The sequence below is a fragment of the Ursus maritimus genome, unplaced genomic scaffold (assembly GCF_017311325.1).
Source record: "Ursus maritimus isolate PB19 unplaced genomic scaffold, ASM1731132v1 scaffold_3, whole genome shotgun sequence".
NCBI lineage: Eukaryota > Metazoa > Chordata > Mammalia > Carnivora > Ursidae > Ursus > Ursus maritimus.
The window spans coordinates 71,512,322-71,539,821 of NW_024425563.1; the positions used below are offsets into that span (position 1 = coordinate 71,512,322).

At 35.7% G+C, this 27,500-nt stretch overlaps 1 protein-coding gene across 1 annotated transcript; it reads right to left on the bottom strand.

Annotated features, from left to right (window-relative positions):
* Positions 1 to 558: 558 nt before the first annotated feature.
* Positions 559 to 27,496, bottom strand: GTPBP10 (GTP binding protein 10). Its single transcript, XM_008686217.2, has 10 exons — positions 27,369 to 27,496; positions 23,924 to 24,117; positions 15,727 to 15,818; positions 14,817 to 14,961; positions 10,443 to 10,516; positions 8,743 to 8,795; positions 6,591 to 6,698; positions 5,955 to 6,032; positions 3,085 to 3,208; positions 559 to 1,047 (listed from the first exon to the last, which is right to left on the bottom strand). The coding sequence occupies exons 1-10, from the start codon at positions 27,399 to 27,401 to the stop codon at positions 797 to 799; spliced, it is 1,152 nt and encodes a 383-aa protein (XP_008684439.1). The 5' UTR covers positions 27,402 to 27,496; the 3' UTR covers positions 559 to 796.
* Between the last annotated feature and the right edge of the window lie 4 nt (positions 27,497 to 27,500).

A 27,500-nucleotide genomic window follows, 5' to 3' on the forward strand; every position in this document is an offset into this window, starting at 1 on the left:
TTTCTTACAATGAACAAATATATTTTATAATAGAATTTATGAAGAGAAAATGTCCGATTTATATTTTTGAAACTCAGAAATTTAGAAATTTTAATCTCTTAATATACTGATGACTAATAATATTGTTTCAACTTTGCATTTCTTATTACTTCTCTTTACTAAAATATGAAAATAGATGAGACAGATTTGAGTGCAAGAAAATGAGACATATACCACTCTGCTCCAAAGCAGGAAAAAAAATGCATATACTTAAGAAAGAAAAATTTCCAAAAGGTGAAATTGCAAACGTTTACCTGCTGGTTTCTGTTAAATATTATCAGTGATCTTTATTATCATTAAACATATGTTGAAATTAAGGGTTTTGAGGTTTTCCAAAAAAGGTCACTATTATATATTTAGTAGAATCAGGGACATGACAGACTCAAAAACAAACAAAACCTGGTTGCTCATTTTAATAATATTCTAGAGAATGCTCTTCTGTGTGTGTGTGTGTGGGTGTGTGTGTACATATATATATATATGTATATATATAAATGATCTCACTACAGACATCATAAATACAGGAATATCAGAGGATTTTATTAAAGTGGATTGGCCATAAAATTATAAGTTGTCATTTTTAGGTCTCAGTTTTTACTATCTATACACTTAACTACAAAATAAGGTATGGCTCTTGAATGACGGCATTTATAGCAGAAGGTTAATAGTAACTAACCTTCTAAAAAATACATGTCCATGGAAAAACTTTCAAAATGCACATAATTTCGGTGTCATTTTTAATAGATTTAAATTACATCTATCTGGGGCTAGTAACAGAATTCTTTGGTGGTGGCTCACTATAAGGTATTGTATTGGAAATCTGTAAATTAAGCAACTGTTTCTTATGATATGTGTCATCTTCCTGATTGGCATGTTCATCCAGAGATGTTCTTATATAGCTCTTTAATTCATCAATTCCTTCTCCTGTAATTGCAGAGATGGGGATGATATGTTGGAACTCCATGGTCCTCTCTGGAATCATGTTTTTTTCAAATAAATGCAGAAAATCTGAAACAAGGAACACAAAACTAAGCTGATTTTCATTGTCTTTGAAAGTATATTAAAACTATGTTAGAGGTCTTTATGAATCAAGGTACCATAGTAGTTTTAATTCTTTTCTTCCTTCCCTCATTAATAAGCTCTCAGAAACTTTTATTTTTACAAATGAGAATGGTAAGATTCTTAGCACATGATAGGTGCTTAGCAAATATTTGCTGGCTGAATATATTTTAAACCAAATTAAGTATATATAAAAGATAAATCATACATGATTTACTTACAGAAGCAATAAATTTGCCTTTTTGGAGGAGTTCAATGAAGTCAGGCAACACAGATTTTCTAAGAGACGTATGTATAAAAATAACATCATTCATGATTTGGGATATTGTAGCTTGCCTCAGTACACAAGTAGCCTGTAGCTGCCCTAAACTACAGGCTTATAATCACTAGTGTTAGGAGCCATACTAAAATTGAAAAGAGTGTGGGGACAGTTCAACGGCAGATCATTTCAGATAAGTCCAATCTATCACGCCACAGGGTCTGACAGCTATTATATTACTTTTTCCTCTTCCCTGCCTTCAAGACAATGGGAAGGGAGATGGCACACTGATGGGATGGGTTAACAAGGATATGAACTGAAAGGCTGGACTGAGAGAGACTGGACAAGTCAACATGGAGCTTCATTTCTGAGATTCACACGACCCCAAGGAAGTCCAAAGAAGCTAACTCAGGAATTATCTATATTTTGTTTTATGACAGTCCAAAATAGGCACAAACTCTTGAGTTACCCTCCTTTCTGATACCTCCTCTGAAAGCTCCCTTTTCTGCAAGACCAACTAGCAAATAGATCTAATGACCTCATAAAGCAAGTGACATTAAGGAATAAAAAGTACACAGTAGTTACAGGAGCATGTATATCCTGAAAGTAATTTATTAACTCAAGGACAGTGCCAATACGTAAATTATGCAGGGGAAAGATTTTTGCAAGGGAGAAAGGATCTTCTGGTGCTGTGTGCTAGTCCTAGTACACTATAACTTATTTTCCCCATTTTTATCAGAAGGATAAAAACAGAGAAGTTAGTACCATTTAAAAACATATTAGCGGGGCGCCTGGGTGGCGCAGTCGTTAAGCGTCTGCCTTCGGCCCCGGGCATGATCCCAGTGTTCTGGAATCGAGCCCCACATCAGGCTTCTCCACTAGGAGCCTGCTTCTTCCTCTCCCACTCCCCCTGCTTGTGTTTCCTCTCTTGCTGGCTGTCTCTCTCTATCAAATAAATAAATAAAATCTTTAAAAAATAAAATAAAATAAAATAAAAACATATTAGCCACCTTCCATCCACCTGACTTTCCCTCATTTGTGAAGAGGTCCTCTACTAGACTCAGAAAAATGAAAGCATCACTACTGTAGGATAGGAAGTGTTCTGCAAAGGTCAATATTCAAAACTGTGGAGAGTCCCTTTAAGTTCCTTTACACAAAGTGGTCCATTTAGGAACAAATTTCAAACAAATAAATCCTTTTGCAATAACAGCATCTATTATTCTATGTCACACACACATAGATACTCAAGTTCTTTTTAGAAGATTAGCACTCTTCAGAGTACTTTGCTGGCACTGCAAAGATACATATCTCTTTAGAACTATTTGCTCTGGTTTTAAATTTATGGTGTATGAGGGGAATGAAGGTCTAGAACTTGTGATTATTGTGTATATTAAAGTAAAAGAATTTATAGGTAGATGTTGACTTTCTCCTCTTCTGATCCAAATCCCATTAACTCTTTAAGGGCCCAGTTTAAATTTTACTTCTTCACAATGCCTGGCTTTTCCTTTTGTCTCTTCTAACTTACTGTCCATATCATGCTTCTGAAACTTGATAAGTATTATGTTACAATGTTATTTAAAGTCTCATATTAATGTGTTCTTTCTTCAAACATAATATTTTTAAGAGTAGCAACTGTCAGTTTTCTTTTCCATTGGTTATACCACTTAGCACTCCCTGCACGCAATAGGTAATCATTAAATTGGCATTAAATGAACAAATGGGTATACCTTTAGGATTCTGGAGTTGATGCATCAGTTCATGGAATTTATCCTGAGCACCTGGCAAGTCCATTTTATTAACTGCCAGGAGTGCAGGTTTTGTCTGAAGTTCCTCTTTGTACAACTCCAATTCCTTCAAATCAAAAAAGAAAAACCAAGTAATTTTATTAAAGTATCTATACAGATTACTTATTTAGTAATATCTTCCTTTACTTTGTAGGCCTGGGTGATCTAGAGCCCACTCACATTTCTGAAATGCAATAAACTTCATAACCACAAAATTAAGTGACAAAGAAAATTCATAATATGCTCACTGGCTGGGTCACATGTTAATATCTTATAACTCAAATGACATCCTAGAGACATTGTGATTTGTGCCTAGGGCCAAATACAGGTATTTAGACTTCTGTTAAGCACACTGATAAAATTCAGAAGTAAATAATGACAATCTAATGCTATACTATACATTACTCTTAGAAAAAGTAACTGTGCTTAGGAGTAAAATCTTCATGACTATGGATTAGGCAATGGTTTCTTAGCTATGACACCAATGCACAAGCAAAAGAAAAAACAGACAAAAAGAACTTCATTAAAATGTAAAATTTTGTGCTTCAAAAAATATCATAAAGAAAGTGAAAACAAGGGCACCTGGGTGGCTCAGTTGGTTAAGCATCTGCCTTTGGCTCAGGTCATGATCTCAGTGTCCTGGGATGGAGCCCTGCATTGGGATCCCTGCTCAGCGGGGAGTCTGCTTCTCCCTCTCCCTCTGCCCCTCCCCCTGCTCATGCACTCACTCTCTCTCTCTGAAATAAATAAATAAAATCTTAAAAAAAAAAAAGAAAAAAAAAGAAAGTGAAGACAAGTGAAATGGGAGAAATATTTGCAAGTCATGTACCTGATAAGGGACTTGTATCCAAAATATACAGAACTCTAACAATAAAAAGACAAGTAATCCAATTTAAAAAATGGGCAAAGAATCTGAACAGACATTTCTCCAAAGACATACAAATGGCTGATAAGCACATGAGAGGATGTTCAACATCATTAGTCACTAGAGAAATGCAGGTCAAAACCCTAATGAAATACCACCTCACCTACCACGATAACTAAAAATAAAAGACACAGACAAAAAACTAGAACTCTGGGGCATCTGGGTGGCTCAGTCATTAAGTGTCTGCCTTCAGCCCAGGGCATGATCCCAGCGTTCTGGGATGGAGCCACGCATCAGGCTCCTCCGCTGGGAGCCTGCTTCTTCCTCTCCCACTCCCCCTGCTTGTGTTCCCTCTCTCGCTGGCTGTCTCTCTCTCTGTGTCAAATAAATAAATAAATAAAATCTTAAAAAAAACAAAACAAAACTGGAACCCTCACATAACTTGCTAGTGTGATTATAAAATAGTACAGTAGTGCAGCCATTCTGTAAAACTCTGGCAGTTCCTCAAAATGTTAAACATTGATTGACCATATTATCTAGCAATTCTACTCCTAGGTATATATGCCCAAGAGAAATGAAAACATGTCCATACAAAAACCTGTATTCAAATGCTCACAGGAGCATTATTCATAATAGACAAAAAGTGACAGGATATAAGATATACAAAGTCCTGGAGGTAAGCAACATCATGCTGTGTTAGAGAGAATTCATGTGGCTAAGTATAGAAAGTAAGGCAAGATGAGCAGAGATGAACTGCTAGGTAGGAGCCAACCCCTGCCAGACCTCAGAAACCATGTTCAGGGTAAGACTTTAACCGAACAACAGTGGGGACCATTGAAGTGTTTTAAGTAGAGAACAAGCATCAGCTTGGTTCTTTCGCAAAGATCACTCTAGCTGCCATATAAAAAAATGGACTACAGAATGGTATTGTAATAGCATTGTGTAGTGACAGATGGTAGCTACGCTTGCAGTGAGCATAGCTTGATGCATAGAGTTGTTCAATCACTACGTTGCACACACCTGAAAATACTGGAACTTTATGTATCAACTAAATTTCAATTAAAAAAAATGGACTGGAAAGAAGTGTGACTGGAAGCAAGGAGATGACATAAGAATACTTAGAGCATTCTAGTGAGGGGGACTGATGATTATAACACTGTGGGAAGACAAGTAGATAAATTTCTGAGAGATTTAGGATATAGGACTGACAGGGCTTAATGCAGGTGGTGAGAAAGATAGAATTGAGACCAACACCCAGGATTCTGGTTTATAAAACCAGTAAATTTCAGTTGTATACATATTAAGTTTGAGAACGTAATGGGACATCCAATGAAAGATACCCATTAGGCAGGTGGTCTAAAGCACAACCAAGAGATGTAGGTATTGGAAACAGATCTGGCAGTCATCAGCATATTAACTCTAACTGAATACTACCTAAAGAATGAACATAAAAGAGCATACAAAACAGCCTGGGTGGCTCAGTTGGTTAAACGTCTGCTTCTGGCTCAGGTAATGATCTCAGAGTCCCGGGATCAAGCTCCACATCTGGCTCCCTACTTATCGGAGAGCCTGCTTCTCCCTTTGCCCCTCACCCCACTCATGCTCTTTCTCCCGCTCACTCTCTCTCCCTCAAATAAACAAAATCTTAAAAAAAAAAAAAAAAAAGACTGAGAAATAGTCTAAAAAGTAGGAATAAAAGTTCAAGCAAGATAAAGTCTGAGAAGTATGTAATAGGGAATTAGAATAAAGGAGGATTTCACTGGTCGTAATGGTTTGAAGCGTGGGTTAATATAGAACTGGAGAAAGCAAGTTTAGATGATTCTTTGACATCAGAGCTTCAAAAAGTAGAGGTGGAATATGCATTTATTCTAATTATCTGTTATTTAATACAGCTCTAAATGCCTATTTATTAGACCAAATACAAAACACAGTAAAACAGAAAACCTACTTTTGTAAGCAGTATTATGGTTTCAAAGGCAGTTCTATATTGAGTTTGAGAAGAAAGCTGAAATCCAGAAATATCGACCTAAAAAAGATGGAAAGAGACAGTCTTTAACATAAAAACAACAGTTATAAATTTCTATGTTTTAAAATGTTTTACTTTCTCAAGCTAAAAATAATTTCCCAATCTATACACTATTGGTAATTCAGTACTTCAAAATAAGTAAGACAAACTGTGGTGTCAAGACAGCCATAATTATTCTGATAAAATTACAATCATTAATTAAATGAGAAACTAGTATAGACAAAACAATTTGTATGTACTATATAGACAATCTCATATAGCTCTAGCACCATCAATGAGGTAGGAAAGAGATACTATATAGCATAGCAGTATGTTGACAATCTTAAGGAATTAAACCTTGACAAGTATGGTTAAACTTACATCTGATATAGTAATCCCATTTCCACTCTGTATTATAAACAAAGATTACTTACTATATTTGACCCCATTTAAACACTTCGTGGAGTAACATATTATACTACCTTATCTTTAAATATTATTATAAAAAGTTTCTAGGAAAACTAAACACATTGATTTTCACATTCATTTCAACATTACATTGGTACACATATGACTTACAACAAACAGTAGTTGTCTAGTTCTTTCTACATGCTTGAGGAATTTGTGGCCCATTCCTTTGTTCATATGTGCTCCTTCTATTAAACCAGGAAGATCAGCTACTGATATCTAATACAAAGTCAAATAGTTTGATAAAAAAGAAAACAATTACATCCCCAAATTTTCATATTTTAAATACAGTTACTAGTTTGTGATTACCATTTCATCTTTATAAAGCCAAGATATTAAGAATCAAAACCCTTTGTTATCAGAAATTAAGAGTCCCATTTTTACTTACTAATCCAACAATTTAAGAATTCTAGGGAATAGTTTAACATTTATTAATCACATAAATTCTCTTTAGAATTCCATCAATTATATTGTTCAATATGAACCTGTCACAGAATTTCAACTTTCTGAATTCTTAAAAGTATAGAAGAATATTAATTCAGCAGTGACTTAGAATAGCTCTGTAGTTTCAAATTTCTAAATTCCATATATAACTGATTTTGTGGTACCAATGTTCCTTTTCTGTTTATGTTCTACCAGAAGGACTACTGACCATTTTTGAAAAGTAAAGGATATAAGGTTCTTATAACTCCCTTTTGAAGTTATTAACTGTTAGTCTACATTTGTGGTTTTCAAACCTGACTGCACATTATAAATACCCAGGGATCTTTTATACAGTAGAGATACCCAGGCCTTCCCCCAAGGAATTGGTTTCAAATCTCTGGGGCCCAGGCTTCATTTATCATTGCTATTCTGAAGGCACCCAGTTAATTCTGATGTGCAGTAAGGGATGAGAAGCACTGCTCTTCACACACTGCCCCTGTACAGGATTTCAGAATTTTAAAGGAAATTGTGACTATGTGACAAAGCAGTCACACAGACAAAATACAACAGAGGTCTCATGTCCCGAAAATATTTTTTTTCATGTCCTGAAATTTTGTTTGTAGGTTCTCCACTGAGATTTTTGCTATTGAAAATTGAGTTTCCCTTAAATTTTACAAAGTTCTCTTTTCCTCTAAATATTGTTCTCCATATTCACATTATTTATTATTTTACTTATTATTCTATATAATAGAATATTATATATTGCTGAAGTTTTTAAACTTTCTATTGTTATATAAGTATTATAAATGAATATAAATCTTTTATATCTCATTGATATATCATCACCTTGTAAATGTAATGTCCCTGTAAATATAAAACCAAAGTATAAATGTAATATAAAGTCCATACTTTACATTAGGGTTCACTCTTGGTGTTGTCCATTCTATGGATTTTGACAAATGTACTATCATCCTGTACCTACCATTATCATATGAATAACGAATAATAACTGAATGTCACACAGTTAGAACCATACTGTATGTAGCCTTTTCAGATTGGCTTCTTTCAGTTAGTAATATGCATTTAAGGCTCTTCCATGTCTTTTCATGCCTTCACAGCTCAATTCCTCTTAGTCTTACATAATATTCCATTATTACCATTTATTCATCCATTCACCTACTGAAGGACATCTTGATTGCTTCCAAGTTTTGGCACTCATGAACAAGACTGCTACAAACATCCATGGGCAAGTTTTTGTGTGTATATAAGTTTTTAATTCATCTGGGTAAATACCAAGGAGCATAAATCCTTATCATACATTACACATTTAAAAAAATTTTGTTACTTTCCTTTGTTATTTGTTTTTACTCTAATTATTCAAGAGATCTATAGTTATTCCTTATGAATGAAAAACAAATTTTAATAGCTAGACCAGAATCCCATTCAATTAAAGAAATTTTTTTTAGAAAGAGAAAGCTGGAATAAAGTCAATTCCATGAACTTTAGAAAATGTTTTTAGGAAACAAAAATCAATAATCAAATATTGCAGTAAAATATGGACTTGCAACGAGAACAGAGATCAAAGAGATAAAGATGATTCTATGCTGTAATGATAAACCGGGTCTAAACTTTGGAAGGACAAAAGGTTGTATTTTTATGCAATATTTTACAATGATTGTGCTCAGCAGAATTGATTCGATCATGGTCTCATTTACCAAAAACAAAATTGTGCTACTTTCCCCCCCTCAACACCACAGAAACAATCAAATATTACAAAGTCCAAGTACCAAAAGCAAGTACTTTCACTTCTAAGCAAGTGTCTTACTTTAAAAATACTCACCTGTTTGAAATCATTATACATAATCTTTCCAAGTTGAGGCTTTAATGTTGTAACTAAAAGAATAAAAAAAATAAATTAAAGCTAGAATAAAGGCTGGTACTCTCAAAACTGTCTTAGCATTATGTATAAAATAAATAATACTTTTTTTTTTTTTAAGATTTATTTATTTGACAGAGAGAGACAGCCAGCGAGAGAGGGAACACAAGCAGGGGGGTGGGAGAGGAAGAAGCAGGCTCCCAGCAGAGCAGGGAGCCTGATGCAAGGCTCGATCCCGGGAACCTGGGATCACACCCCTGGGCCAAAGGCAGACACTTAACAACTGAGCCACCCAGGTGCCCCAATAATACTTCTTTTTTGTAAACAATTTAATTCAGATCATGCTCTCATTTGTTGAAATGAAAAATACAATTATAATCTGCACAGGCATAAATCTAATATAATTAGTGGGCTTCAAAGTTCTTTGGTTATAGTTTAAGGAGCATGATAAAGGTGCTGGTGGGTAGAACAGAATATAGGTTTCTATCACTGGGTCTGTAGGTGAAATTTGTTTAGTCCTTTCTCATTCATTTATCCTCAAGCCTCATCAATCCTGCACTAGCCTCCTTCCTATGACTCTGAACTTTTGTTCCTCTTTCCTTCTCAAGAGGCCCTGTATTATAACAATAAATAACTGGCCATGTAATTTATAGCAATTAGCCTCAAATTAACTCTACTTCATCAGAGTTTAATTTTAGAATGGCTTAATTGTATTTTCCAGGTTAATGGATGTTTCTATATCTTTTTGTTTAATGATGGCAGAGATTCTATCATATTTATTCATTACTTGGTCTAAGCATCCATTATATTTCATCTAGCTACTGCAATAGCCTAACTATTCTTCCCAGACGCATTTATGTCCCACACTGATCCATTTTCTACATTATATGCAGAGATCTTTTTGAAAAGCAAATCTAACCATTTATCATTTAAAAGGCTATCAGCTGCTCTTTAGATAAAAGAGCAAATAAAGCCTACCTGGTCTATATGATATGGTCTCTACTTAATCTCCTGCCTCATCAATTCCCTCTTTCCCTTACTACATGTTCTCTAGACACACAGATCTCCCTGCCACCACAGAGCTACTTCCTCTGACTGAAGCATCTTTCACATCCACTGTCTGTCACTGATTAACACATGTATTCTTCACACCTGAGCCCTAGCATCACACTTTCCCAAAGAAGTTTAAAGCAGCTACCTACACTCTTTCATAGAATCATAATATATTGCCCCCATAGTCAGGCGTGATATATGTGCCTTCCCCTACTAGTACGTAAGCTCAGTAAGAGTCAGAACAGTATCTGTTTTTGCTTACCAGTCTTTGTTTCTCCAGAACCCACTGCAGTTCATGGAAATAAATACTTGCTAAATGAATGAAAGAACAGTGCTTGATAAAGCGTAGGTGCTCATAAAATCACAACTAAATCAAATAAATGATTATGCAAAGGAGAAATAAATGCAAAAAAGCAAGTGTCTAACAAGGACTAAAACCTTTTTGAAGGCTAAATAGATTTCAAGGATTAATGGGAAATGCATGTATTCTATCAGCCAAGAGTTTTCAAACTAAGGCTACCTCAGAGTTGTCACTTTATTCATACTCAAAGAAAGATTAGTCTTTAAAAATTTACCTCCACATATTAAAATACACAACAAATGATACTTACATGCATAATCTGCAATTGCAGGTTTTGCATGAGAAACCTGACTTAGCAAAGAGGATTTTCCAGCATTTGGGAATCTGAAATGAAAAAATAATGCATTAAAACAAATATTAGTTATTATTAATAATACTTGCTTATCTCTGAATTTCTAACATTTCAGGAAGTAGATTTCTTGAATATTTCTGGGAATAAAAGTAGACTATAAATTAAAAATAATCCTGAAAAACTTGAATGAAATACACATATGAAAAACGTAAAGATAAATTCATGCGGACACTAGAGATGTTTTAGTATTGGGAGTAAATAATTCAATTATCTTAAAAAAACCTACAAATCATGGAAAAACAAAAAGACTAATAACAATACCAGCAATCCACTAATTCTAGCCAAACAATGACAAAATATTACTTATATTGCTTTATAGATTTTTCTTTAATATGTTTTATATGGACTTTTTCAAATACATACAAAAGTAGAGAGAAGTAATGAATCTCACTTAACAATTTCCTAGCTTCAACAAATAATACATTCCCAACACTTTTTTTTAAAGCTGGTTTGTACAGGGATTCACCTAAGGTCCGTGTATTACAATTGGTTAATGTATCCCTTAAATTTCTTTTGGTAAAGGTCTCCCCCCCCCCATTTGGTTTCCCCTTTGCAATTTTATTTCATTTATTTTTTAAAAAAGATTTATTTATTTGAGAAAGAGAGAGCATGCATGTGCTGCAAGTGCAAGCAGGGTGAGGGGCACAGGGAGAGAGAGAATCCTCAAGCAGACTCCCTGCTGAGTGTGTAGCCCCACACGGGGCTTGACCCCAGGACCCTGAGACCATGACCCTAGTCGAAATCAAGAGTAGGCCACTTAACTGACTGAGCCACTTAGGCACCCCTGCAATTTTATTTTTAAGGAAACTGGGTCATTTGTCCCATAGCGTATCTTTCCCATAGTCTGGATTTTCTTTTGCTGACACTCCCATGATGTCCTTTAGCATGCTCCTTTGCCCCAGTTTTTCTATAAATTGTTAGTTTGAGATAAAGCCTTGATCAGGTTCAGTTTTGATTTTTTTTTTTCCTGAAAGATTACTTCATAGTTGGTTGGCCTGCTTTTTAAACTGAGTAATATAAGGTGAACACAGTGGGCACAGTGTAATTTACTTGTTAGGCATTTAGGTTACCTCCAATTTTTTACTATTATAAATAACATTGCAAAAAAAATGTATGCAGCTAGAAGGACATATACCAACATTAACAGTCACCCCTAAGTGGTGGAATTAATAGTTAACTACTTTTTTCTTTCAGCAAATTTTCTTTCAGCATTATTTGTCTAGCTTTTAAAACTTTAAATACTACAGTGATTATCCTTGAACATTTTTTTAAAAGACTACTTATTTGAGAGAGAGACAGAGAGAGAGGGTGTGAGCACACGAGCAGGGGGGAGGGGCAGAGGGAGAGGGAGAAGCAAACTCCCTGCTGAGCAGGGAGATGGATCCAGGGCTCAATCCTAGGACTCTGAGGTCATGACCTGAGCCAAAGGCAGAGAGGCTTAACCGACTGAGCCACCCACACGACCCTATCCTTGAACTTTTACATATACCTTTAATCTCTTTCTTGAGATACCTTTTTTGATGAGAAAATACTGAATTACAATATAATTAAAATATATATTGTTTTTAAGGCTTTGATTTTATTGCCAAATTTGCCTTAGGAAAGGCCCACCATAAATGAAAGAAAGTACAAGGAATGAGAGTCACTTAAGAGATGATTTCCTCAATTCCATTGATATTTTCATTACGTTTATCCAAACAAAATTTATTAATCATTAACTTGTACCAGGCAATATACTAGGTATCAGAAATGCAGCAATCAATGAGACAAATGTGATCTCTGTCTTCACAGCTTTCATTCAAATTAGAGAAAGCTCTTCTTACAAAACATGCCAAACTTTCACTTGGAATAATGGTGTAATATTTTGGGAATATTAACCTGAAGTTCTATAAAAGTTTATAAGCTCTTTTAACATTCAAAAGAAACCTAATTAAAGTATCTCATTAAATATATCTTCCTATAATGAATTTAAAATAAAATTAGGTGAGATTTTTTTAATGACTCCTTTTCCTGTGGAAATACAGTATTGTCTTAGATCTTATTATACCCAGGCCCTTGTAACTTTTTGAAATGCAAACTGCAATAATTTTTATTCATGATTATCCCTAACTAGACTTGCTTATTTCTTTCCATTATCCTCATAGTTTCATAATAGTATTAAATGCAGAAAAATGCCAGCAACTAATTCCAAAGAGATCAAAATATAAGAAGAAAAAGGATGCTAATGGTTGATGAAATGATAATTGAGATTTTTTCCTGAAAAGTACTTAATAAAAATGTTAGAGGCTGAAATCCAACCTATGCAAAGATCAGATTGGACAACAGTACAAATACGTTAGTTATAGGGACCTTTCCTCTAAGGGTTCAGTTCAATCCTGAAACGAGCAAGCAGGTATCTGTTTATGCTGGTACTCATGGTAGTAACTTGTTAAGAATAGTTGCCTAATTTAAAAGCACCAAAATACATACATTAAGAATTGTACTTAAGAAACTTGATGCTTAAAAAAAGGAACTTGATGCTTTAATTATTGACTGTAATATCAAACCCACTTCTAAAGAGCTTAGTATTTCACTATATGTACTCTCCAGTAAGTTGGCAATGTAATGATGATGATGATGATGATGACAGCAGCCACCATTTACTAAGCATTCATAAATCCAAGGCATGTGTTGTGCTGCAAACGTGTTATCTTATATTTTAGCAACATCTCCAGCCACTATTAAAAATGAGAAAACAAAGGCTTAGAGACATTCTAAAACTTATCCAAGACCTTCCAGGTGGTCTCCAGAGGATATGAGATTCTAACCCAAATAGTCTCTCACTTGAGTCTCCCATTCTCACCCCACCTTTACTACTCAGCCTTGTCAGGCTCTTCTTAGTCTGCAGAGGTGTTTCCATGGAACTTGAAACACATTTTTGTATGGGATAGACAGGTGATGGGTAGTAAGGAGGGCACATATTGCATGGTGCACTGGGTGTTATACACAACTAATGAATCATCGAGCCTTACATCGAAAACCGGGGATGTACTGTATGGTAACTAACATAATATAATAAAAAAATCATTATTAATAAAAAAAAAAAAAGAAACACATTTTTGTAACAAATGAGACTGTGAATGGCTAGATTCTCAGTCTTGTCCACAAAACCCTACTAAGCCTACAACATTGTGAAAAATATACATTATTACAGAAACTATGCCTGATAACTATGTTTTATGGAAAAGACTAACTGCAAATGGCAAGCTTGAACACCAGGATCACATCTTTATAATGTCNNATAGGGCCTTTATGAATTCGAAGCCCCTGATATTAAGCCCTAGTAGCTAGACAGGCATGGCAAGAGGTGAGGGATTCAGACTAATGACTCTGGTAAAGAAACAGTGAGATGGCTGACATGGTAGATAAAGAGAGTTAGAAAGAAGCTATGTAAAGCGAGGAATGGAACTGGAAGTTTGAAGTAGAGCCAGCAATAAGGCAGTGTTCCCTACCTTTTTCTTAGGTGTACCATGTGACTACCATGTAATGCTGCAGTGGGGCCGGGCAGAGAGGGAGAGAAGAAATGCAAAGTTGAAGTCCTCCCTTTCTTTACCTACTTTCTATCTTGCTATCTATCCCCCTAGTCAGGTGCCAGCACTGCAACCCCGACAGCTAAACAGCATTGTTTGATGAAACAATGGAAGCCTGTGAAAGAGGACAACGTTGTGGGGTCTACAATACTGAGAATGGACAGACCCTAGGCAGAGCATGAAGGACAGGGCAACAGTCACAGTGAGATCCAAATTGGTGCTCAATAGTGTCTAAATCTGATGGTTGAGACTCTCTGTATTGGCTGTTAACCACCTGATCAACAATATAACGATACCTCTATTAAGACTTATAAGAATATCTCAATCATTTTTTCTCTTTTTATTTCCTCCTATACACTTCATAAAATGTGGTTTGGAATTTTAATTTTATTCCTTACCATCTGGTAACATTCTTTCACCTTCCTATACTACTGCATTTGACTGATTTTTCTTTTTTGATTCATTCTCTACCATTCCCACTAGCCTACTCAACTGTTACGATTTTCCTTTCTTTTTATAAATAAATATTAATTGTGAAGCTCTGTTTGCAATGGTACAATAACTATATTTAGCAGCATCCTCAAAGTATACAAACACACAAATTCTATAAATAACACTGGTCCCAAATTACCATTTGTATTTGTCTCCTACTCATGAACTATCTCTCTGAAATTATAAAAATAAAAATACAAATGATACTTACCCCACTAGGCCTATATCAGCTATAAGTTTTAGATCGAGGTGAATGATTCGTTTCTGGCCTTTCAGTGGTAAGAAATTAGTGAGTAATTTTCCTCCAAGACCTCCTTCAGCTACCAAAATTCTGTCTTTCTCTTTATTGAGTTCTCCTTAAAAAGACAGAGAAAGATACTTAGAACAAAGATTACTAAGTGAAGCTAATCACTAATGACATTTTTGTTTAGAAACAGATGCCAGGGGCGCCTGGGTGGCTTGGTTGTTAAGCATCTGTCTTTGGCTCAGGGCGTGATCCCGGCATTCTGGGATCGAGCCCCACATCAGGCTCCTCCGCTGGGAGCCTGCTTCTTCCTCTCCTACTCCCCCTGCTTGTGTTCCTTCTCTCACTGGCTGTCTCTCTCTCTCTGTCAAATAAATAAATAAAAACTTAAAAAAAAAAAATAAACAGATGCCAAAAAATTCCAACTTATAAATCTCAAGAGCTGTATCTTTACAATAATCTTAAATCTAGCAGTAAAGTTTGAACAACTTTTTAAAAAAAGAATTATTATTTGAGAAAGAGGGAGCTTGAGTGAGCACATGCACGCTAGTGGGGGAGGGGCGGGGAGAGGGAGAATCTCAAGCAGACTCCCTGCTGAGCAAGGATCTTGACACAGGGCTTGATCCCAGGACCCCAAGATCATGACCTGAGCTGAAATCAAGAGTCAGACACACAACCAACTGAGCCACCCAGGTGCCCCTTGAACAACTTTTTTTCCCACTTGAACAACTTTTTATATAAAGTTTTCAAAATCTCTTATAAATTAGCAGTTGAAATAGTTTTTAAAAAACTTAAAGACGAGTTATTCTCCACAGTTCCCAAACAATTTTAGAAAATATGTACATTTTCACAACCTTAGAAACTACAATACACTTACCTATAATTTTACCATTTTCATCAGTTACTGAAATACCCACAGGTACAGGAATTTCACAATCTTTTCCTTTAGACCCTTTCAGTGCACTAACTCTACAAAAAAATAAAGCTAAAATTAAAACAGGGAAAACCCACTATATTACCTGGACTGTATTCAAGCAAATATAATGGTTTATAAAGACCAGCAACCAACTTTTCTTGTTAATGTAGATGTTAAATGGCCAAATAGAGGAAGAGAAAATTATCCCTATTTTTTTGCATTTTAGACTACCATATAAAAACAATAAAAATAAGTAATAAAAACAAGTAACAATAATAATAAGTAATGATTTAAGTTACCAAGCTAACCGCCAAGTCATTTTAACTCATAATGAACTAAAGTATTATATGCCTAAAATGGAGAGATCATTTCTATAACACAAATAAGCTAGAAAAAAATGGAAAATCCATTAAATAACAAACTTTTAACAAGCTGACCTCAAATAAGAGTACTTTAATTATAAGAGACTCATCTAGTTACTTTCACACTGCTCATGATAGAATTAATTGGTATAAACTTTGAACTAGCAATTCTACTTCTGGAAATTAATCCTAAAAAAATTAACTGAACAATCATGTAAAACACTATATACACAAGGATGTATATTACATTGTGACTGTAACAGTGAAAAAAGTCTATAATTACCTAAATAAATGAATGCCAAAAAAATTGTTATTTCCAGTAGTATATTAGTATGCAGCCATTCTGAACAATTCTCTGGCATGGAAAAAAATGCTAAGAGAAAAGAAAAGGTTGGAAAATATTGTGCTCTCATCTTTGTACCCCCAAGTTTTACATACATGCACATAATTACAAGCTAACTGCCACAAGTCACTTTGCATAAACATATAGAAAAAACTTAGAAAAGTCAAGAAAAGGTGAATAGTGGTTATCTATGGGTAGAAGAATCACAGGTGATTGACTTTTTCCAAATTTTTAAATTTTATCTGGTATTTTTAAAATGAGCTTGAATAACCTTTATATAGAGATAAGATGAAGAAAAATATACAAACAAAAAGATTATACAATTATATAATGATAACCATATTAAGGCTATTACATAATTATCTACCACTTACTCAGCCAGTATGTACCAGGCACTATTAAAAGCTTTATTTAGATTAGCTTAAGATTCATGACAATCCTATGAAATAGGTAGTTATTTAAGTTTTTAAATTCCAGTTAATTAACATACAGTATAATATTGGTTTCAGGTGTTCAAAATCAACACCTACACATAATGCCTTGTGCTCACCACAAGTGCACTCCTTAAACCCTATCACCTATTTCACCCATCCTCCCCAACCTACCTATCCTCAGTAACTGTCAGTTTGCTCACTATAGTTAGGAGTCTATTTCTTGGTTTGCCTCTCTCTCTCTCTCTTTTCCCCTGTGCTCATTTATTTCTTAAATTCTACATATGAGTAAAATCATATGGTATATATTTGTCTTTCTCTGACTGAGAGTATTAGTATTATCCTCTCTAGCTCATCCACATCCTTGCAAATGGCAAGATCTCATTCTTTTTTATGGCCAAATAATATTCCATTGTATATGTATACTGTATCTCCATTCATCATTTAATGGACATTTGGGCTCTTTCCGTAATTTGGATATTGTTGATAATGCTGTTATAAACATCAGGGTGCGTGTATCCCTTCGAATTAGTATTTTTGTATTTTGGGGGTAAATACCCAGTAGTGTGATCACTGGGTCATTGGGTACTTCTATTTTTATATTTTTGAGGAACCTCCATATTGTTTTCCAGAGTGGCTGCATCAGTTTGCATTCCCACCAATAGTGTAAGTTCCCCTTTCTGTGCATCCTCCCCAAAACCGGTTGTTTCCTCTGTTGTTAATTTTTGCCATTCTGATTGGTGTGAGGTGATATCTCATTGTAGTTGTTATTTGTAATTCCCTGATGATGAGTGATATTGAGTATGTTTTCATATGTCTGTTGGTCATCTGTATGTATTCTTTGGAAAAGACAGGTCTTCTGCCCATTTTTTAACTGGGTTATTTGTTTTTTGGGTGTTGAGTTTTTGTAAGTTCTTTATATATTTTGGATACTAACCCTTTATCAGATATGTCATTTGCAAATATCTTCTCACTCCATAAGTTGCTTTTTAGTTTTGTGGACTGTGTGCTTCACTGTGCTTTTCATTTTTATGAAGTCCCAATAGTTTATTTTTGCTTTTGTTTCCCTTGCCTCAGGAGACAATCTAGTAAGAAGTTGCTATGGCAAAGGTCAAAGAGGTTACTGCCTGTGTTCTTCTCTAGGATTTTAATGGTTTCCTGTCTCACATTTAGATCTTTAATCCATTTTGAATTTGTTGTTGTGTATGGTGTAAGAAAGTAGTCCAGTTTCATTCTTTTACATGTTGCTGTCCAGTTTTCCTTACATCAACTGTTGAAGAAACTGTCTTTCTTCCATTGGATACTCTTTCCTGCTTTTTCCAAGATGAACTGACCTATAGTTGTAGGTTCATTTCTGGGTTTTCTATTCTGTTCCACTGATCTATGTGTCTGTTTTTGTGCTAGTACCATACTGATCACTTGATCACTACAGCTTTGTAATATAACTTGAAGTCCAGAATTGTGATGCCTCCAGCTTTGCTTTTCTTTCTCCAAGATTGCTTTGGCTATTTGGGATCTTTGTTGGTTCCAAAGAAATTCTAGGATTATTTGTTCCAGCTCTGTGAAAAATACTGTTACTATGTTGATAGGGATTGCATTAAATGTGTAGATTATTTTGGGTACTATAGACATTTCAACACTATTTGTTCTTCCAATCCATAAACATGGAATATTTTTCCATTTCTTTGTGTCCTCTTCAATTTCTTTCAACAGTATTTTATAGTTTTCAGAATACAGATCTTTTACCTCTTTAGTTAGGTTTATTCACAGGTATCTTATGTTTTTTGGTGCAACTGTAAATGGGACTGTTTCCTTGATTTCTCTTTCTGCTGTTTCATTATTGGTATATAGAAATGCAACAGATTTCTGTACATTGATTTTGTATCCTGTGACTTTACTGAATTCGTGTATCATTTCTAGCAGTTTTTTTGGTAGAGTTTTACAGGTTTTCTACATAGAGTATCAGGTCATCTGCAAATAGTAAAAGTTTGACTTCTTCCTTGCCGATTTGAATGCCTTTTATTTCTTTTTGTTTGATTGCTGTGGCTAGGACTTCCAGTACTGTATTAACTAACCGTGGTGAGAGGGGACATCCCTGTCTTGTTCCTGATTGTAGAGGAAAAGCTCTCAGATTTTCCCCATTAAGGACAGTATTGGCTGTGGTTTTTTTGTATATGGCCTTTATGATGTTGAGGTATGTTCTCTCTAACCCTCCTTTGGTGAGGGTTTTTATCATAAATGGATGTTGTACTTTGTCAAATTGCTTTTTCTGCATCTTTTGGAAGGATCATATGGTTATTATCCTTTCGTTTATTAATGTGGAATTTCACGTTGATTGATTTGCAAATATTGAGCCACCCTTGCAGCCCAGGAATAAATCCCACTTGGTCGTGGTGAATGATTCCTTTAATGTACTGTTGGACTTGACTTGCTAGTATTTTGTTGAGAATTTGCATGCATGTTCATGAGGGATATTGATTTATAGTTCTTTTTTAGTGCAGTCTCTCGTTTTGGTATCAGGATAATGCTGGCCTTATAGAATGAATTTGAAAGTTTTCCTTCCATTTCTATTTTTTGGAAAAGTTTGAGAAGAATAGATATTAACTCTTCTTCAAATGTTTGGTAGAATTCACCTAGAAAACCATCTGTCCCCAGACTTTCATTTGTTGGGAGTTTTTTCATTACTGATTCAACTTTTCTGCTGGTTATCAGTCTGTTCAAGTTTTCTGTTTCTTCCTGTTTCAGTTTTGGTAGTTTATATGTTTCTAGGAATTTATCCATTTCTTCCAGGTTGTCCAATTTGTTGGCATATGGTTTTTCATAATATTCTTTTAGAATTACTTATATTTCTGTGGTATTGGTTGTTATTTCTCCTCTCTCATTTGTGATTTTATTTATTTGGGTCCTTTCTCTCTTCTTTTTCATAAGTCTGGCTAGGGGTTTATCAATTTTATTAATTTTTTCAAAGAGAACTAGGTACTATTATTATCCCTATTTTATAGCTGAAAAACAGACACTTATACAGATCTTGAACACTTTAAAGGTATTTACATGTTGAAGGCATGGCTTCTTCAGAGGAGTAGTTTTCTCAGTTGCAACTCAATAAGAAATAATAGTCATTGATACATATGTATATGTATACACATATATATGTACACACACAAATTCATATATATGACTTTAAAGTTTTGTGAGACCGTACTTACTATGTGATACGTGATGTTTCCTATTCTACTTTGTATATGAAATCTAATAAATTGATTTTATAACCCTAAGGCAATGTTTTTCAAAATGCAGTCATAACCAGCATTTAAAACAAGATAGGTGATTCCTGTACAACAATATGAATGTAGTACAATGCCACAGAGCTGTACATGTTAAAATGGTAAATTTTGTGTTATGTATATTTTCCTAAAGTAAAGGAAAACAACAACGTATGATATACCACACAACAGAAAATAGAGATAACATACATGCTTGGGTAAAAATGTAAAATGTTTCTCAGTGTGGGTGGCAACAAAAATGGTTTGAAAGTACCATATTAAAGAATTGAAAGACACAGTCTAAAAACACTAGTTTAGAATACTTAAAAGGAAGTCTAATAGTTGAGCTCTTTTTCCCATGATTAACTTCTTCATATCCCAAAAACTAAAGCACATGAACAAATCTTTCAAGGAGAAGAAGAGAAGGGAGTTAAGATTTATACTCAACAGGGAACAAATCTCTTCAGACGGAATTAAGTGAGCTTTGTTTGAAAAACAGAAAATGAGGGGCGCCTGCGTGGCGCAGTCGTTAAGCGTCTGCCTTCGGCTCAGGGCGTGATCCCGGTGTTCTGGGATCGAGCCCCACATCAGGCTCCTCTGCCTGCTTCTTCCTCTCCCACTCCCCCTGCTGTGTTCCCTCTCTCACTGGCTGTCTCTCTATCAAATAAATAAATAAAATCTTTAAAAAAAAAAAGAAAGAAAGAAAAACAGAAAATGAGAAGGTGGGGGTAGGTGCGAAGGGGGAGACCGTACTGATAAAGGTTGGTTGTTTGGGGTAAAGACACAGACTGGTTAGAAAGCACATTCTTGAGGTAAAATGGGGGATAAATTAGGCAACGTGTAGATACCAGTATATAAAAAAACTCCCCTGTATTAAATATTAAACTCCAAATACGTATTTCAAAAAGTTAAAATATCAATCTATTCTCAAATCATTTATGATTTTAACTAACTTATACAAAGATTTTGCACTGAAATTTACAAAGCAATACCTTAAGATCACAGCATGATATACCGTACCCCACTGTATGAGTTCATCTTTGAGTCTACTACATGTAAGATATTGTTTTGGTATCTTGTTTATACTTGATCCTCAAAAAGGGTGTGAATTGAACAAAATGGACACTATCTCTGTTACCATTGCAAAATGAAAATAAATGACAGCTCAATTTCATCAATCCAAGAGTCTCAGCCTTTGGTTCTATAGCCAGAAACAAAACGTTATATAAGGTAACTTGCAAAGTACTTGTAGATTTCTGAATATTGATAAAAAACAACATTGAACAACTGATTATAAAAATAACATTGAACACTGTATGCCATAGTGGGCCACAAAAATGCATCTCTTTGACCTGACTGCAGGGAACATAAATGACCTATGGCCCCAGCTGGTGTGCTCTGAAATCTTAAAGAGCTGATGTTTCCCACAGTCTACTTCCAGCCAACAACTGGGTACAGCAGGGTTACTAAGGCAGCCCCTTTGTAGGAGACAAGGATTCCTCTGATGGGCAACTTCCGTTTAAGAAATCCATTAGCTTTGCCTAAACTTTCTTAGAATTGCACAACGGACTAAAACTTCGCCCTTCCCTCTCTCCTTCATAAGGCTTAGACTTGCACAGTGGTCAGACAACTTTCCCAACATCCTTAAGGTCCCTCCCCAGTTTGCCTTTATAGGTGTTTTCCCAATAAATCTCTTGCTCATCACATCCTACTTTGGTACCTGCTTCTTGTAGGACCCAAATAGAGACATATGACAGCATGATTCATAAAACTAAAATAATTCATTCAAATTCTGGCATTCAGTAAGTTTATTCAACTTCTTGGCTTAATTTACCTGAACTGCACAAGATAAATAAGACTGTTATCTCCTCCTCCTCTAAATTCTTCCCTAGCTTCCATGACACTAAGTCTCTCCTAACTCTCTCTGTTAGATCACACCTTCTGTTTCTTTTCCTTAAATGTTGGTGAATAACAGAATTTGATCCTCAATCCTTTTCTCTTCTGTAATGCACTTACCCTAGTCCATGCTTACAATCAATAAATTTATCTCTGGGCCTGATCATATTGCTGAATCACAGACCTGTATTTCAAGTGCTTGCTGACATCTCCAACGGCCCTTCAAACTCCCTTTTTCTACATCTCAGTTGCCACTTTTTACCATAATCCTTCTCAAAGAATGATACTATCATCTACCCACTCCTCAAGTCAAAACCAAGAAGTCATCCTTGATTTATCATTCTCTTTCAATACTTCATCAATCATGAAGTCTTATTTATTTAATATAGTTCTAATCCATCTATTTCTGTCAATCTAATTCATCATTCAACTAATGTTAACTGAGCATCTACTATGTACCAATCACTGTACTACATATCTGGGAAGAAATGATGATCTAAATTGTTATGTTCCCTGCCCTCATGGACCTCAATGGTAGTCTGTAAGAGAGCAGACATTAATCAAATACATGAGAAAATGGAAAATTGTATCTGTGACAAGTCTTATGAATTAGAACTTACACATGTGAGTTCATATGGGAATTCTGACCTAATCAGGGAGATCAGGAAAAACTTGAGCTTAAATCTAAAGGATTCATAGGAGGCAGCTGGACGATGGGGAGGAAAAAGCATTACAGAAAAGATAACACAAACAAAGGCCCAGTGATAGAAGACAAATACCAATACAAGATAGTAAAAGAAAGCCAACACGGCTGGAATGCAGAAAACACAGAATGTAGAGGGAGATGAAACTAGAATGATGGGTAGAGGCCAGACACTGTGAACATCATCATTTCTGAAATGTTGCAATATTCTCCAAATTGATCTCCTGTCTCTAGTCTCAATCAATATCTCCAATCCATTCTTTAACCAATTATCCCTACAGTGATTTTTCTAAGACACTAATTTATTAATGTCACTTGCCCATTTAAAATCCTTCAATGGCTCCCCATCACTCTAAGATAATCTTCAAATTCTGTAACACGGCATAACAGGCTCTCCATGATCTGGACTATAACGTCTTTACTTTAAAATAAGCCACCCCATTTGTACCACAGTTATGCTAGAAATAAGTATTATTTCACCAAGCAGTTCATTCCCTCCTAATGCACTGCCTTTATAAATGTTGTACACTTGCCAACACACATTTTCCTGCCTTGATTGTCTGGCAAAGTTCTATTCCCCTTTCAAGACTGGGTTCAACCACCACTTCCAAAATATAGGTAAGTAAGATTTTTCTTCAATTTCTTTGTAACAAAAGAAAAAGTTCTTTTCATATTTTGAGGGCAGCATAATAGCATTTTGATGTCACAGAGAGAAGACCAAAACAAGCCAAAGGAAAACACACAAGGGATTTATCAGGAAATGGGCTCTAAATCTTAAGATCCCAGCAGAACTATTGGTGATGGTGGGGTGGGTAGAACAGTTGAGATTTAAAAAAGGTTTCCTAAAGATTGCTAAAAATTTAATTTTAGAAGAAAACAGTGGAGATTCAGATCATTTTCTGTTTTCACAGAGAAGTGCAAAAGAATATAAACAGACACTGAGAGAAGAAAAAGATAAAAATGTTAAAAAACTCCAAAACACTCTTTAGTATCTACCTTTTATCTTTACTAGAGTTGAGACGATTATTGTAGACTTTTGCTCATTTACAAACATAGAATATAATTTACTTCAAATTGCCAATTCAATTTTGATCTTCTAACTTTTTTTCCTCTGGGAGGGATTAATTTTCTAAAATCAAAGTCATTCAGTAAATACTTACCGACTATTTGCTCCTTCTCCAGCCACAAACCGTTTCTGAGGATATTTGTCTTTAAGTTGTTTTAAAGTCATTTTGTTATGGGCTACAACCCAGACGTCACCACCTTTTCCACCTTCTCCACCTAAACGAGGGTAACCCATTCCACCACTTCCTCCTCTGGTGAAGAGTCTTAGGTTATCAATGAAGTTTCCATACTTAAAAAAGAGAGAGAAAGAGATGATTTGTATACCAAACGTGCTTACCAACCTAGAACTCCTAATCCTTTGTTACCACTAAAGCTCCTAAAAAACTCAATATTGGCTTTCTGAATGTCATACCCATAATCTTTTCTTAGTTCACCTCTGGGCTGACCTCCCTTTCCCATTTGATTAACTCTCTTAAGATCTCTTTCTTCAATTATCAATTTTTTTTTAAGATTTTATTTATTTATTTGACAGAGAGACAGCCAGCGAGAGGGGGGACACAAGCAGGGGGAGTGGGAGAGGAAGAAGCAGGCTCCCAGCAGAGGAGCCTGATGTGGGGCTCAATCCCAGAACACCGGGATCATGCCCTGAGCTGAAGGCAGATGCTTAACGACTGAGCCACCCAGGCGCCCCTCAATTATCAATTGTTGTCCCACTTTCTGTCTCAAAGTTTCTGACACTGTCCCACTTTTCTTTTTAAAGATTTTATTTACTTACTCACTTACTTAATTTATTTAGAGAATACATGCACATCCAAACAGGGGGGAGGCTCAGAGGGAGAGGGAGAGAGAGAATCTCAAGCAGACTCGAAACTCAGTGGAGAGCCCAATGTAGGGCTTCATCTCACGACCCTAAGAGCATGAGTTGAGGCGAAATCAAGAGTCAGACACTTAACCAACTGAGCCACCCAGGTGCCCCTATCCCACTTTTCAATGTAGACTTTCTCCTCTGGGTGATCTCAGACTGTACCAGTTAACTACCACCTAGGTGAGATATTCTCTATGTCTAGTCTGTTTGACATCTCCATCAGGAGTTAAGCTTAATAGTTTAAAGCAACTAAGAGCAAGATCTGCCTTTAATTTATATTTGAAACCTCTCAAATATGCAACTTTTTCTTAGATATTAGTTGAAAGGATAATAGTCACCTTAGATACATGATAACACGGCAAAACCAAACTTTTCCTCAGGTAAATTATGTTCCTCCAATAGTCTCCCAAATAATGGAACCACAGTTTATTTAGTCATGGAGTCTACATTGGGGAATCTCTGACTATACTTGCTTCTTTTCTCAAAGCTCTATTACCTATTTCTCCTTTCTGGTACAACTGCCTTAGTATGCTGACCATTACATTGGCTCCTAAAATGCTCTTGCAGTGTCTAATCGTTCCTTCAACTCAGCCTTTGTCCTGCTGCCTAAGCTATTTTTCTGAAAACGAATCTGATCTCTAACTATATTTCTCCCTACTCAAAAACCATTTTGTTTTTGCTGTTTATGAAATATAATCTAAAATTCTCAGTAGTAAAAGTTCTTAACTTACTCTTCCAGTTTTATTTTCATTTATTCAACCTCTATCTCTCCTTCCTCTCTTTGCTCTGTACTACATAATCTACGATCACATTTCCATGCCACTCTGCTCATGCTTTTCCTCCAATGTCATTTGTTCTTTTCTATCAGAAACCCACCCAAATGTCACATTTTTTAATGTCTTTCTTTATTCCTGTAGTCAACACTTACCACTGACTTTGCTGGATTCTCTCAGCAACTAGATCATATCTTTATTATTACACCTTTTGATACCTTATACTGCATTTAGTATTTACTTTTTTCCTCACTAAACTTCTGCAGGCAAAGATCCTATGTACTAACCTCTCAAACTATCAAAACTCCTTACAGAGTAGTATCTTAAATCCATGGTCTTTAGTCACTTAGCATAGGTTAAGTATCAAAAACATCTGGGAACTTTTTCCAAAATATGTATATTTTTCCAAAATATGACCATTCTGCTATACTCTGGAGGAGGAGATAAGGATAGGTCTAACCAGCATATTTAGCAAAAGCTCCCTTGGTGATTCTGATGTAGTCTAGATCTCAGATTGCAATGGATGGGAGCACAACAAAGATTCAAAGTTTAGGTATGAGTATGCAAATATACTCATGAAATAGAATGTTGTAAGGGAACAGGGTAGAAGGAATATATAAAAGATGAACTTGAGGCTAGCCAGAGTATTTTTCTTCGAGGTGAAGAACTTATACTTTGATTCTGCCGGGCTAGGCAAGAAATGAGTCACATATAAGTGAAGAGATTCCCCTTGCAAACAACATTTAGTGGAGGTGACTGTTCATGGCATAAAGCTACACAACCAGCTTTCATAACTGACCCACAAACACACAAAAAAGAAGCAATTTCTTTTTAGTTGAAGAATTACCTCATACACTCAAATACTAGCTTTCACAAGTCTCTTCTATTGACTGCCTACATTCTGGAAAATAGAGAACTGGATGAAGTATGATTTCATTTCGGGTGCCTAGCTGGCTCAGTCAGTACAGCATGCGACTCCTGATCTCAGGGTCCTGAGTTCAAGCCCCACATTGGGCATAGAGCTTACTGAAAAAACAAAAACTTCCAAACACACACACACACACACACACACACACACACACAGAGTTACAAATCAGAAAAAAGTTACAATTCAGAAATATTACTAACCATGCCTCTTTCTCCAATAAAAAGAAAGTTCCTGTTTTTAAAGTTCAGTTCAATGTGTGACACATTTCTTACTACCCTAGATTCATCATATTCAGAGGTTTAGAAACCAAACTTAAAATGAGTATCGGACTCTCGTCATTTTTAATGATGCCAGCAAGCTTCAGAACATTACTAGTGAGGATCCTTAAGATTTCTTTAATTTTGAAGCAACTGTAAATTTTTACAGAAACGATGTCTAAAATGAGCACTGCATAAAATCTGACGTAAATTTCTTGCAAGAAGGCAAGCCAATTACATTATTTTCGTTGCCTGATGAAAAGCAGTTTTTAGAAAGCTCTGAAAGAGTGCACTTGAGGAAAACATATATAGTAACAGGCTATGGATATTATTACCTAAAATTAGAAAAACAGACTATTTGAGCCCAAAGAAAAACGTCAAGCCTACCCACTATGTATACCATATTGCATATCTAAAAGGAAGGCAGGTTTCTCCAGCTCCCCATCCCACGTGCACACAATTCCCCTGAAGAACCTCAAACCTTATCCCCCCAAACAATCGTCCTAAACCGTACCAGGTAGATACACTCTTCTCACCCCTCACGGGCCAAGCCTGACCTCTGGAAGGGCTAAGAGGAGACGACTACAGTAGAACCAAACAGGAAAGAGGCCCTAAAAAAGAAAAAGGGGAGGAAAGCAGGGAGGAAGGGGAACCAGAGCTCTCAGGGCTACAGGCACCAAGCTCTGGGTAACAGAATGAGAAACACCAGTCACGGACCTTTCTGAACCACACGCAACTGCAGTGCACCATCACTGCGACGTGCCAGGATTCACTCCCGCAGAAAGTATACGCATCGAGGTAACGCGCGGAATTTTTGCGTCACCACCGACTGCCGACACTATTTTAGCT